Here is a 13513-nt window from a genome sequence, read left to right on the forward strand (position 1 = left end):
GTCCACCTTGTGCACAAACGGAGACCAGCCAGAAGGGAAATACTATGTGGAACGTGACATGTGCTTCTGATGTTGTAGCCTTTTCACCTTAAGGTTGGGTGTGTTGCTTTTGTGAGATGCTTTTCTGCTCACCACAGTTGCACAGAGTGGTTATCGGTCAGCTACCTAATAACGTGAACCTACCTAACAATGTGAATAACCACCCTCAGCCCGTATGACACTAGTGAGACGTCATGGCATGGACTGGATTAGGTGACGAAAAGTGTTCATAATAAAGGTTAACTTTTCCACTGTGTAAGGTCAATTCCACTATACCCCTCGCTGGAGTGGTTCCCCTCTAGGATCAATGCCCCCCTGCGCACCACTGTTATGCTTTTGGGAAAGGTCCATTTCTCAGTACACCTTTGCTACAGCCACTTTAGAACATTCCATAAATTTAGCGGTTAACAGAACCCTAAAAATCAGTCAAATCGCATCCTTTGTCCATAAGCATGATTGGTTCGCGCTCTGCTACAACTGACTGGTGTGCTTGCTTATTTATACATGTAGCAAACCCAGTCACATGGCATCTGTGAGGAACAATAAAACACTTCACACATCTGTATGTGAACTGAAAAGAAGGACCAAAGCAGTTTTTTGAAAACTCAGCCCAGCCTGCCCCTGCGCCCCTCTCTCTCTCTCTCTCTTATTCTCTTGTTCCTTGATTGAGCATTCCCTGAGGTGTTGATATGGAAATTCCAGATTGAAGCTGAAACATGTCAGTGTGAATTGTAATATTAAAATCAGAGGTCCAAATATGAGCTCTCCATGTCAGGGTGTCCCTGAGTTCAGAAGTTAAAGAGCGAGCATGTTTGCGTGTGTGTGTAGGAACACATGCATGCATGTGCACATGTCAGAGCTCTCTGGCTCTCCTTACGCGTTACGACCAATCTCTTCTGGCATTTGTAGCTGTCTCCGCAGATCTGTTTCTCCCCCGTCTTCCTCTCTTCTCCTCTCTTTCCCTCCGTTACACGCCTTGCACTCAGCCCAAGTCAGACATACAGTATGTTCACCTTGACCTCATGTACAAAAACCCAGGGCATCAGCTTTACAGTGGGTGAGAGCATGACAGCACGAAGCAGAAGCTGATCAGACCCCAGGCTGATGCCTCAGTACCTGTAATGTGTCTGCCCTTTCGCTGACCACTGCTGTTGTACCCCCCAGCATTTAACTTTAAGAAGCTCTGGGATGGCTTTATTGTGCTACAGCCAATCTGCCTGCCTCAGTCTATGACCTTGAAAAAGAGCAGTGAGTCAACAGCATGTTGAAAGGTTATGTACAGACTACAGTAAGGCCACAATGATTAATGGCTAAAGCAGATGACGCAGATTCTGAAATAAATTATAAAAGCATTCCTTTTCATTTTTTTTTAGCCATGCAGTTACCTTAAAATGTTCACCTTATAAAGCTCAGTCATGTTAATATGATACACTCAGCCTTTAGGTTACACTAAATTACCATATTGGATATTTATCTACTGGAAAGCAGGGGACTGCATGTTTGTGACTGCACAGATGTGGCTTTGCAAGACTATTTACAACCCTGTTATTTTGGCTCAGAATATTTTTGACTCATAATCATGGCTAAAATAATTAGATATAATCCCAAAACAGGTTTCTAGAAATCATCTGGACATATGCTGTACATGTGATGGAGGAATGGACAGTGCATGCAGGGGGGGTGTGGTCTCAACAGCCCTTTAGTTTTGGTATCATATCGAATTATTTCCCATGATAAATTATTATTGAATATTGCAACCCTAGTTTTAGTGTGTCTAAAAGTAACACCACATTAAATACATTGCATTGTAATTTCCAATAAGTTAAATACAGTAAATAAATGGGAACTGTGCAGAAAGGTTTTACAGTTAAGGTTGTTTAATGCAGAGCACTCATTCACTTATTTTCACTTAGAAAATCAACCACATGCGTCATTTGACTAGGGGCGCCCCAACGTTTGCATAAGACTGTATCATCAGTTTCTCATTAACCGAGTGAATTCAGAATAGGCATTTCAATGAATGCACTAATTTAAAAAGCTGTGCAGAAGTGCCCGGGTGAATTTGATTTCCATGGGGTAATGTATTCCAAATGATTCTACTAACCGAAATGAAGTAAAATGAATTTTAGCTCAATCATGTCATGCAATCATGTCTGAAGCACTCACAAGAAATGTTAGTCAGTTGATGTAAGAGGGGAAAACAAAAAAATAAATAAATAACAGAACTGCTGTTGAGCCTGTATGAAATGAGGAACATGCATAACGTCTGGCGGCTACACTGTAAAAAGATTAACCCTTTAACAAGTACAGTCCCACCAGTGTGATTTGCCGTGGCTGGTCTCTGGTTAGTACGGTCCCACTGATGAGATTGAAATGTTCGTCATAGAATGTGACTCAACAATCAGCTTTAGTCCCACTGGTTCATCTAACTTGCTAGTCCCAGCACACAGCGTGTCCCAACAAGGCTACCAAAACACACCACCTGTGTTAAACGCCACAAATCAGCCCGGTCATACCAATCCTGCTAAGATCCATTTGCTTGTTTAGATCATTTTAAAGATATTAACAATGTTAATGCTGTGTGCTTAATATAATGCCTGAATTACATGCAGAAGCCCCATCTTCAAACATTTAAGGTGGATCAAAATATTCCCGTAACTCCTGAGGCGTCACCTCTTTATTAAAACTAAAAATAAATGCGATAATAATCAAAAATACCACAGGAATCTGATTGTTTGTACAGTTGCTGCTCGGCGATTCCCCACACTGCTCTACAGACGATCTACAGTTGCACTGCTGCTGAGTAACGGTCAAATTCCAAACTTCCAAAATTCCAATAGAACTCCCCCAGCGCGGATCCTCACAGACAACCAGAACTCACTTGTGAAAGGGCGAAAAGTCATGAACATCGCCTTGTAGGGTATAAATGTTTTACAGTATGAATTACAGACCTTAGCATAGTCCTATGAACAAGTGGCCTACATTACTAAGAACCCAGTTGCTATTTGTAACCACAACACTGGGTATAAGATAGAGAAGGTGTAGGGGACCTCCAAACAGGGAAAGTCCTCATGACCACATGGCTAAATGTCTGAGTGATATGAATAGCTTTCAGCTGCTATCAGAGAGCTCAGAGTTACCTCATATATATATTATATATATCCACCAAATCGAGACACAGACACCATATAAAATGCACCTGATGTTCTCAGGTGTACCAACTGGCCATTCTGACGGTAACTGTTGCTAGGTTGGACACAAAATGTACAAAAAAATTGGATGCAATCAGGGTGCAATCTTCATTTCTCTTGTAGGTCATACAATAAATATTTGAATATTTCATTGTGATTTATTATGTTGTGTGGTTAATCTTGATTATTTGCATTTGTCTAAACACCAATTCATTACCTTGTAGTTACATACATTTTCAGAATTCAACATTTGCAACATACACTATTTCCATTTATTTGCAGAAGGTGTCATACCTACAATACTTGTATCGCAAGAGAAGGGAAGGAGCAGTGAGGAGTGGACTGTTCAGGCAAGACACCCTCCTGGATTATATCGTAGCAACAACTGACACTAGTGAAAGTAGACATGTAAAAATGAACCAGACCATCTTGAATGTTTCCATTCCTTTGAAATTCTTGGGTTGAAGGCAAAGCTTTGCGCCTTTACGTCTTTACATAAGGGATTTATCGTGCTTCTGGTTGAACCCCTCTGTGTCTCGTTAATGTGTTATATCAAGATCTTTGGTACCGTTAGCCTGGGACGTCGGGGCACGTGAAGAACCTGGGTTTTAAAATCTGGTAGGAGAAGCCCATTCAGTTCAATGTCTAAAGGTACTTTAGTAAAAGCTCTGATTTTATACAGAACTGTTCAAACTAAAAGAATGGGAAAATTATGCTTTGCCTGGTTAAAGGTATAGTTTGGCAAACAAATCGAATGATGATGTTGTCGTTTCCATTAACCAGAACATTCAAAAACTAGCACAAACCTACTCATGATGGAGAGAAGGGGGTACAGGGAACACTCTCTATTTAGCAGCTAAAGCATGGTATCTAATTAGGCATGGAGACGGAGGAGAACGTGGCAAGGGCCAAAATGGAAACAATGCTGATGGGAGATTGAGAGCGGCTGGGTATTGCGATTGGGCCAGCTGCCTGGTGCCATCTCTCCTTTTCAGAAGCCAAAAGCAGGACAACGAGCCACTGCCATGGCTGCAGGGACATGGGGACCCGATCAGGCTGTGACACACACACACACACACACACACACACATACTGACTTAATGAACACTAATACGAGCAGAGTGCCACAGAGAGGAGTCAGTGTGCATGAATCTGGAAGCCAACAGGAGGAAGAGAAAGAGAGAGAGAGAGAGAGAGAGAGAAAGAGAGAGAAATGTGAAACTTGCAGTGGACTGACTAAACATGCCCTGGGGAACCACATAATGACATGGGGACACTCCAATGTGCTGTTGCAGCACAGAGAATCCAGGGCAGTGAGCACTGGAACATGACAGGTTCTGCAGCATCACGGAGCCTCCCATCACCAGGGAGCCATAGCGGCTACAAAATGGCAAACAGGCAGATGTAACCTCTCCCCAAACCTCGCCGCACCCTTTTTGCCCCCAACCCCATGCCAATCATGAGGGACTTTTGCGGGGAGGAATCTATGACATCAGACTTTTCAGCTCGGATGATGTTTAATCATCTGCCTCTCAGCGCAGCAAATGCTTGAAGACCATCATGCAGAGGGAGCGCGAGGGCAAAGAAAAGAGGGAGGAAGCTGTAGAGAGCGAGAAAAAAAAAAAAAGTGATGCACTTATAGAACATGAGAAGCAGACAAAGCCTGCCATGTAGAGGTTAGGGCCTGGGCACAAAGATGTAGTCACACTGTGACACAGACGAAAGGGGCTTTAGACCGGGGGAAAAGGAAAGAGGAAAAGGAGGCAAGGCTGCAAAGAGATGCATAGTGATACTGTACGAACAATGAAGGTGTGAAAAATTACACTCCAGCACGGACAGGGCGTGGACATTAATCGGGAAAGACAAAAATACACTGGATCTGTCTTAAGTGGTTAACGTCACAAATCAATCACTCAAGCCAAAGTAAAAGGGTGTGTGTGGGGGGGGGGGGGTGTCAGTGTGGAAACACTGACTATATAAAGCAGCAATAAATTCCACATACTGAAACATAGTCCAGATGTGGACTGAATATGTGGCCTGAAGATGACTTCCTACATGATGTCCTTCTGAAAGTACAAACCCATGCCTAATGCTTTACTGTACATTTTGCAAGATTAGCAGGATCATGTTGTTTCATTACACAGATGAGGAACCGGGCTTGGTGAGTGCACCCTTGTTTTAAACAAACAGCCAGGTGAGTATACAGACTGTCAAGTAGTCAAGTATTAAAAAAAACATTAATAAAATAGGATAGCAGTGTGAGGCCACAGTAGGGGGATGTAAAATAAATATAAGTGGGAAGAAGAAAAATTATATATATATATATATATATATATATTATATTTTTAAAAATAAATAAAAAAATAAACACACCAGACATATTACACTGGGTCCCATAACTATCACCTATGCCAAAGTATTCGATGAATAATCTTTTTAGGAGTCAGATACAGGCCCTTAGAAGTCCAACCTCACCCCCTCCCCCTAATAGGGCACTACTGGTTGTAAACAGTGCAGAAAGTCCTTGTCATTATTTTGACTCCTATTGGGCAGAGGGCTCTCTATCGTATTCTGGGGTGAAGAGCATTTATACTCTTGGTTTTTGACACTGAACACTGAACTGAACTAAAAGAGAGGGGTTGACCGTAAAGCCAGCCCACTGAGAAAGCTGATTCTGGTCTCTCCGTGCTATCAGCAAACCTACCAGGAGTGTGTGTGTCTCTCTGTCTCTGTCTCTGTCTCTCTCTCTCTCTCTCTCTCTCTCTCTCTCTCAAAAAGTAGACTTCCAGGCTAATGTATATCATTTGCAGACGTCAGGAAGTTGCTCTCAATATGCGGGAGCCCCCCTCATTTTCCGGGAAAGGTGGGATATCCGAGTTGAGCTGGCTTTCATAGTCCTGAGTCTTCTATACGAAAGGGAAGTGGCTCGAAGAGGCGATGTCCAAGTTAAGAGGGGTCAGCTATCATCTTGCTAGTACACTTCATGACCCTGCTTTTATATTTAACCTGAAGCGTTGGCAGTTCACCTGATGATCCTCTCTGCTGTCTTGATTATGCGCTGGAGTTTGGCTTGTTCTGTGTGCAGTGAACGATCCAAAACAGATGGCTTTAGATGATGTATGGGTGGACCTGTAGGTCACTGTGCAGAAATGGATCATCAGCATCAGGGTCTGTAGTAGGTGGACCCTGCTGTTCTCTCTGTTGAGATGATGCGGCATGAAGCAATGCTTTACAGTGGATGGCTAGACTAAATCTGGGCTCAGAGCTTTTCTGAAGAACGTTCTGCTCATTGACAATCTTTGATGGTGGGATGAACAGGGGCGGAGGTAAGAGAGCAGGACTGGGTGAGGAGGGCTGGAGGTCATTTGCCCTTTCGAACCTGCAGTGGAACTCATTCAGGTCGTTTGCCGGTCGTTCAGGACAAGGGAGGTTTTTCTACTTAGCTGGTAATCTCCTGAAGACCTTCCCCAACTGAAGTCGGGTCGTTAGCAGCAACGTGGCTTTTCAGTTTGTCTGAGTATTTTCTTTTTGCTGCTTTGTAGAGAATTCTGTCTCTCTACTCCTTTTGTCCTCCGCTTCTCCATGCTGTCTCTGTTCTAAGTAAATTAGCAAAGAATCTCAGACTCCCAGCATCACCTAACATTCTGTTCTTTGGAGTATCCAGGTCTAAACATCTGCCTGATGCCAAAATGCTTATTAAGCAATCACATGCAGATACTGAAGTAATGCTGATATCGCTGTGCATCCTTACTTTTTATTAGATTTAATTAACCTAAGATCAGAATTTTAATGTCTAAATGAGTTAATATCACCTAAGTATTGGAAATATGCAAATTACAAACATTGAATGTCTTGTTGCTATCAATATTGCTCCTTTTAGCTTAATTAAAGCAGCAATATGTAAAATTGCCATTTCTTGCTCCTGGGCTCCCCCTACAGTCAGGAGATGTAATTCATGCTTTAAGCCACCACTTGAGAACACATTTTCCTGGAGGAGTTGAGAGATACAGAAGCATCACCTGAATTGACAGAAGCATGTGGATTGATGGCGGTAGAGTACTAATCTATGGATTGTACACAATATGACTCTGGTTAGGCAGCATTTGCGGTGCCCTACTCGCTTCACAGAACTTACGCAATGCAGTTAGTAGCGTGCAAAGGCTGGAGTAACAACGACAGATAATCACAATGATTTTGAAGCTGGTATTTTCAATGTGAAAATGTTACATAGTGTTGCTTTAACCCAAAGTAACTATAAGTGTGAGGTGTAATGAATGTATTTGTGTTAAATGTGTTTCTGCAAAAGTACTGGTATTTACAACCCTCCAACATATCATAACGCAATGTAGTACAGTGCATGTTCTTCTGTTCTACTCGTTCAAAGCTCAGTCCTATACAAAAAAAAACACTGGTATATGTACTGAAAGCCATGTCTAATTGAAAAAGCACTGTTATAATCTAAGATCTTGGAGGAAACCTCATTCGCAGCTTTATTTAAGGTGCGACAGGTGCCTGCTTTGCCATTCGCGTTGGAGGTGGAACTGACAAAGCCAAAAAACAAACTCAGAACTGTTGGGGTTTTTCCTCTTATCATTATTGTGAACTAAAGGGGGGGCGACTATGAATGAAACCATGGGTTTCGTCTCGCTAGTGACACCACTCTGCCTTTCCACCGTCTTCTGGTCCTGCAGAAATTCAGCTTAGTCTACCTACAGCAGGGATGATCAGTGGACTGTGGAGATGACGCTCACACAGATCACAGCCATGCTAAATTCTTGTAATCCATCTCCCAATGCCATCACAGAGAAACGTCCGAGAAAGCAAAAGCTGGAACACACGGTGTGTAGACTGCATACAGACTGCATGAAGACTCTCTGGGGGGAGAAACCTCTGGAAGCTCCCTCACAGAAAGCAATAACATGGACTGATACTACCTGAAAAAAAGGCTTTAGGCCTAAAACTAACTTTGAAATCACATTCGTGGCGGAAGATGGGAGGCACGACAGCCATCAAAATCAAATCCACCCTTGATCAACATCACATGTGAAGGTCCACTGGTGGTTTCGGACAGTAAATCGAATTCAAGCTGGTCAGCCCTGGTTCAGATCACCACCATTGTGAAGAAACCTGAGTGTGCAGAATTCTCCACAGGGTTCTCTCTCACATTTTAGAGCTCTTAAATCAGCAAACTGTTGGGAGAAGCAGAAGTTTACTGTGAAGAAGAAATGGCTCAGCAACACACAGAGCAGCAACTTGTGGCTGGAGAACACACACACACACACACACACACACACACACACACACATATACATACACAGATGTAAGTGTAGCAACCGGGTGGCTGTGATTTCAGTCAGTCTGAGTGTGGTCAACACACACACACACACACACACACACACACACACATACTGGAATCAGTAGCCACACAGCTGTTAGACTTCTGTGGCACTTCCGGCTGCATCTGGGAAACTTAGGCAGCTCCCACAGCCAGCTTTTGTAATCATAACAATGCTAATATTTTTCCCCCCAAAGTCAAGCGAGTGACGGCGACTTACTGGATGGCGTCCGGAAACTGAACGGAAGAGACGTAGCTCGACAAAGAGAGGAGGAGAAGTAGGAGAGCAGCTGTGGAGAGTTTGCGCGCATCCATGGCGTTGGGCAGAGCCACTATTCCGTCTCACGCTTGCGTCCAAAACAGTCCACCAATCCACCTAAACAAGTCCACCATCCGCCATCACACAGAGTTTGGAAAGCAGTCGCGGGCGCCTCGTCTCTCCAGAGCCAGTTGCTTTTGTTTCCTCTCCGGCGGTGAAGGAGATCCTCAGAGAGCGGCGCTCCAGAGCTACAGGAGGTGGAGGGAGATGCTGCCTTGTCTCTGGCAACGCTGGCAGCGCGCGCGTGCGTGCGTGCCTGTGTGTGTGTGTGTGTGTGGATGTGTGTGTCAGACTGGGCAGATCGCTTCCCAGGCCCCCCACCCCCATCTGCGCGCGATCACCACCATCCCCACCACAATGCTCTCCATATAAGGCTCCCCGAGACCACACACCCCACACACCATCCCCTCCTCTCCCACAACCTTCCCAGAGCTTCCAACGCATTTAGATACACCCCCGAGTCCCGCGCGAGCCCGTTTTTAGGGTTATTACTCTCACTGAAGCCGCTAGAACTGTTTGGGAGACTTCCCAGAACAGTGTGAACCTTGTTATATCCCAGAGACCTGATCTAATATCAGTATTAGCACTTATCCTACTGCTCTGTAATGCTCAGTAAGGATGGTGAGAGTCAAACAGGTGACTTTCTACAGTGGCTATCAACTATTAAACATACAGCCTTATGGGAAATGTAGTTCTTTTGTCTCTGGTGTAAAAAGAGCAGAAACAGGAAGTATGAGAAAGCATTATTAGTAGAAAAAAAACATGTAAAATTGGTATGGAAACCATATATTCCTGAACGAAAGAAAGTCTGCATGTGTTTAAATCTACATTTAAACGCATTCAAGTGTAGAGGAGTAAAATGCAGAAACGTGGCCTATGTTAGAAGGGGCCGTGTAATGGAAAAGCACAGTTTGCTGATCATACTGATCACTGAAAAGCAAACTTGCTTAACACTTTCAACAATTTAATGTTCATAAAATTTCAACAAGGACTCGTTTACATAGTTTAATACTGATAGAATTTTTATTTAATGCTGGATTAAAAAAAAAAATCATAAACTTCACAGGATCTGACCTGACTAGAAAGAGCAAAATATACATAGCAAAATATTTTGAAGGTGTAAGTGAAAATATAAGGAGAAAGTATTTATGTTTGTGAATGAAAAAAGTAAAAAAAAAAAAAATAAATAAAAATAATGATTTTGTAAAAAAAATATATATAAATCCTTCAAAATATGGCTTCAGTACAGTACGTATGTGCTGTTAAATATGTTATAATTTCTGGATGAAATTAGGGACTAATTTCAATAGTGAAGAAACTATTGTCCATTGTTTCTCCATATTATGAAGTTTCTTACAAAATAACATTCTACTATAAAATGCAACATTTCTTCATAAATATACAGCAGACGTGTTTTTTTCCCAGCCTATTCTCATATTTCATTACCATCTTTTCCATAACATGAAACAGGAATGAACAAGCAAATATGTCACAAGGTGCACCGCTATAAACATCAGTGTAAGAAATAAGAAATAGTCAATTGAATATAAAAGTGAGTTTAATACTGGAGAATGTGGTGTGATCAGTTGTTGACTTCAGTGCTATTAAGGAAGTGCTGTGTTTGCAGCCAGGGTCGGCCTGCGAAGAGGAGTAAGCCTCTCACCTTAGTTTCGATTCCACCTGAGAAATCTGTATTTACCAAGCAAATAAGCAGACTGCTCTGTGCTCAGCAAATGTGAGGATTGCGATCAGGGCATATTAGTGTGTATATATGTGTGTGTGTGTGTGTGTGTGTGTGTGTAAGTAGCTTAAGTGAGAGAGGTGGCTGAGATTCAAAAGCAGACAAGCACATTGCACTTAGACTAAAATCTCCCTATTTATATATATATATATATATATATATATGTGTGTGTGTGTGTGTGTGTGTGTGTGTGTGTAACATATTATCACTGTTTCTTAAAAATCTTCAAAAGTGCAACTTTACAAGTTTACAGGTTTATTCCTCATTTTTTTACCATTTCTGGATTTGAAGTCAAGATACCTTTCTTCATCCCTTAGCATTAAACAGGCTATGTTCCGATTGGCAGCTTTGTATTGTGTCTTATTCAAAAAGCAGAGCTGGGCTGGAACGCTTCAGCTGGAACTTTTTAAATATGTATGAACGAGCAGTGTTTACTGTGGCAGGAGTCCGAGTGTTCAGGATACGGGTAGCAAATGGACAGGACTTTAGATAGATAGATAGATAGATAGATAGATCACTTTATTTATCCCACAGGGAAAGTCAGTTTTTACAGCAGCAAAATCAAACAAGAGAGCAGCATGATAGAGGCATAAAAGCGTAAAAAGTGATTGTAGTGCAGTAATAATTACATTAATATAATGTAATATACAGAATGAATTATGTGTAATGTAACAGTGCAGTAACTACATTAATATAATGTAGTGATGTAAGGCATCCTGGGGTATCATTACAGTATAGAGTTTTACTGACAATGACAACTGAGAAAAGCTGCCCTGGCCTTTGTGCTACAGGTGCAAAGAATTAACTGTGTGTTAATGGAAAACAACAAGGAGTGATGCCTGTCACCTATCGTTTAAGGCAGTCAGGCTTCTGCTGAATGAGTTTAGTGGCAGGGGCGGGTGGGGCTTTAGGTGCCCACTATCAGGGGATTTGCTGCTCTCAGCCATCACCTAGCAACACTACACTGTCTCCTCACAATCAAGCAAGACGCCCTTATGTCAGCCAGCAAGCACACCTCAGAGTTGGCAGGGAGGAAAAGAAGAGGAGAGAGGTGTCATGGGAGGACAAGCAGACGCTGACTTGCTTTTATTTGCTAAACAGAGAAAAAGTGTAGCGCTGCCTTTTTTTATCAATGCAAAAAAAAAAAAAACTGGAGGAATGGAACAAACAGAGTGACTAAGCCAGCATGTGCTCACAGTGGAACCGGTCAACTCTGTTACACCACATTACCTCATCCAAACTGGCAGCTGTGCATAGTTCATTTTAGTAGCATCAGGACTGCAAGATGTTTTGTGTAGTGTGATGGATTTCTCAATTTAGCCTGAGCCTCATTTGGGCGGGGGGGTTCGGGGACTAAGTCCATGCATGGACCGTTACTACCATGATTTTTTATTTATCCTGCATAAATCATTTAGCTACCTTCTTTACCCATATTTTGGGCTGCTCTGGGGCGGAAGGCCTTGCTAGAATGGCCTGAACTGGCTATGTTGGCAGTTGTTACACATGTAAATGGCTTTGTGGACAGTGAAACAGCAGATTACTGAGGGTTCTGACATCTTTTTAAACCCTTTCCCAGACTGCCTCTGTGCTTCTACAGCTACTTCTTTCTGAAGGCCTCAGAAAGCTCTTTGGATCTCACCATGGTGATCTTCACCACTCAATTCAACAAACCAAACTAAATAGGTGCACTCCTGTCACCCCAGCAGTTCCCTGTAAAATAAACTTCTCAGGAAGTCCACAGGACATTTCAAACCATAGATAGTGAACTTCATAGGTAGGGAACTTCAAACTACGCTGCAGTTCATTTGCTTGCTTGCTTCTTTAGAAAGCAGAGGAGCATTCAAAGATCATGATGCTGTCAATGTGACGTGCTGTCTTTTACAGGATGCCGTTGCAGGGCATCACGTATGAAAGGATTTAGCCAAATGTTCCCTTAGCCAATATCATGTGATTAGTGTGTAGGGAATACAAGGGCACTACTTAGGGGCCTGTGGAATGGACTGCAGTTTATGTCTGAGGTTTAAATAAGACAGACTTCTCCAAAATCCCCTCTAACAATGTTCTAATCATCTGCACCTGAACCAAATTTTAAGAATTTTAAATAAAATTTTACAAATTATGTTTAAAGACATTTCTTTAGTTTTATGTGTTTTGTTATATTACCTCCATCTCTTAATATTGATCCAATGAAGATCAAATGTCCAGATGTTTTTTTGTTTTTTTTTTAAACAGGCATTAACTTATGTGCTAGTGTGACTCTCATTGTGGCAATGCATGCAATGCTAGTCATATATCTGGCAGTGGATTTAGACTTTTTAGAGAGCTTCTTGTAGCTATTTTTGCTGAGCCTCTCTTGCTTAGCAGTTGGTGAGTGAACAAAGCACATGCTAGTTACGAAATTTAACTGCAGTTTAAATTACATTGAATTCCAGACAAGCGTCAGAGGCAGTGAGAAACACTGTTGAGAGTCATTGTCTGCCTTAGATCTTACACCAGTCACTACTTGACTGCATATATGAAAGATTCACCGATTCTGAGTGACTGATTGCTGATAACAATGTTCCGTCAACCACAATCTCGAACCACAGGTATGTTTAGAACTATCTGTTTTATTGGTATTGACCCCCAACTGTGCTTTAACAGTTCTTAGCAGCTTGGATGCTTGTCAAAGGAGTGGACAATGTACAGCATTAAAGTGTCTGGGCATATAATTTAGAGATAATTTAGTGTGACATCTCAAATGTAAAGTGACAGGAAGTAGCAGTGCACTAAATAAAGGTGAGGAACAGGGATGAAGTAGCTGAGGCTGAGGCAGAACTGCTCATTAGTCTGACTCTCTGGGGGAAGAAACTGTTTATGAGCCTGGCAGGCTTGGCCTGGGTGCTCCT

The 13513-nt window shown here is 42.3% G+C and overlaps 1 protein-coding gene across 1 annotated transcript in view; it reads right to left on the reverse strand.

Annotated features, from left to right (window-relative positions):
• cacna2d1a (calcium channel, voltage-dependent, alpha 2/delta subunit 1a) overlaps nucleotides 1–9161 on the reverse strand; it is a 138083-nt gene extending 128922 nt beyond the window's left edge. Inside the window, exon 1 of the mRNA XM_072672571.1 lies at nucleotides 8786–9161. Within this exon, the coding sequence (XP_072528672.1) occupies nucleotides 8786–8880 (95 nt within the window). The 5' untranslated portion in view covers nucleotides 8881–9161. The remainder of the gene's footprint in view (nucleotides 1–8785) is intronic.
• Between the last annotated feature and the right edge of the window lie 4352 nt (nucleotides 9162–13513).

Source organism: Salminus brasiliensis, chromosome 2 (assembly GCF_030463535.1).
Source record: "Salminus brasiliensis chromosome 2, fSalBra1.hap2, whole genome shotgun sequence".
NCBI lineage: Eukaryota > Metazoa > Chordata > Actinopteri > Characiformes > Bryconidae > Salminus > Salminus brasiliensis.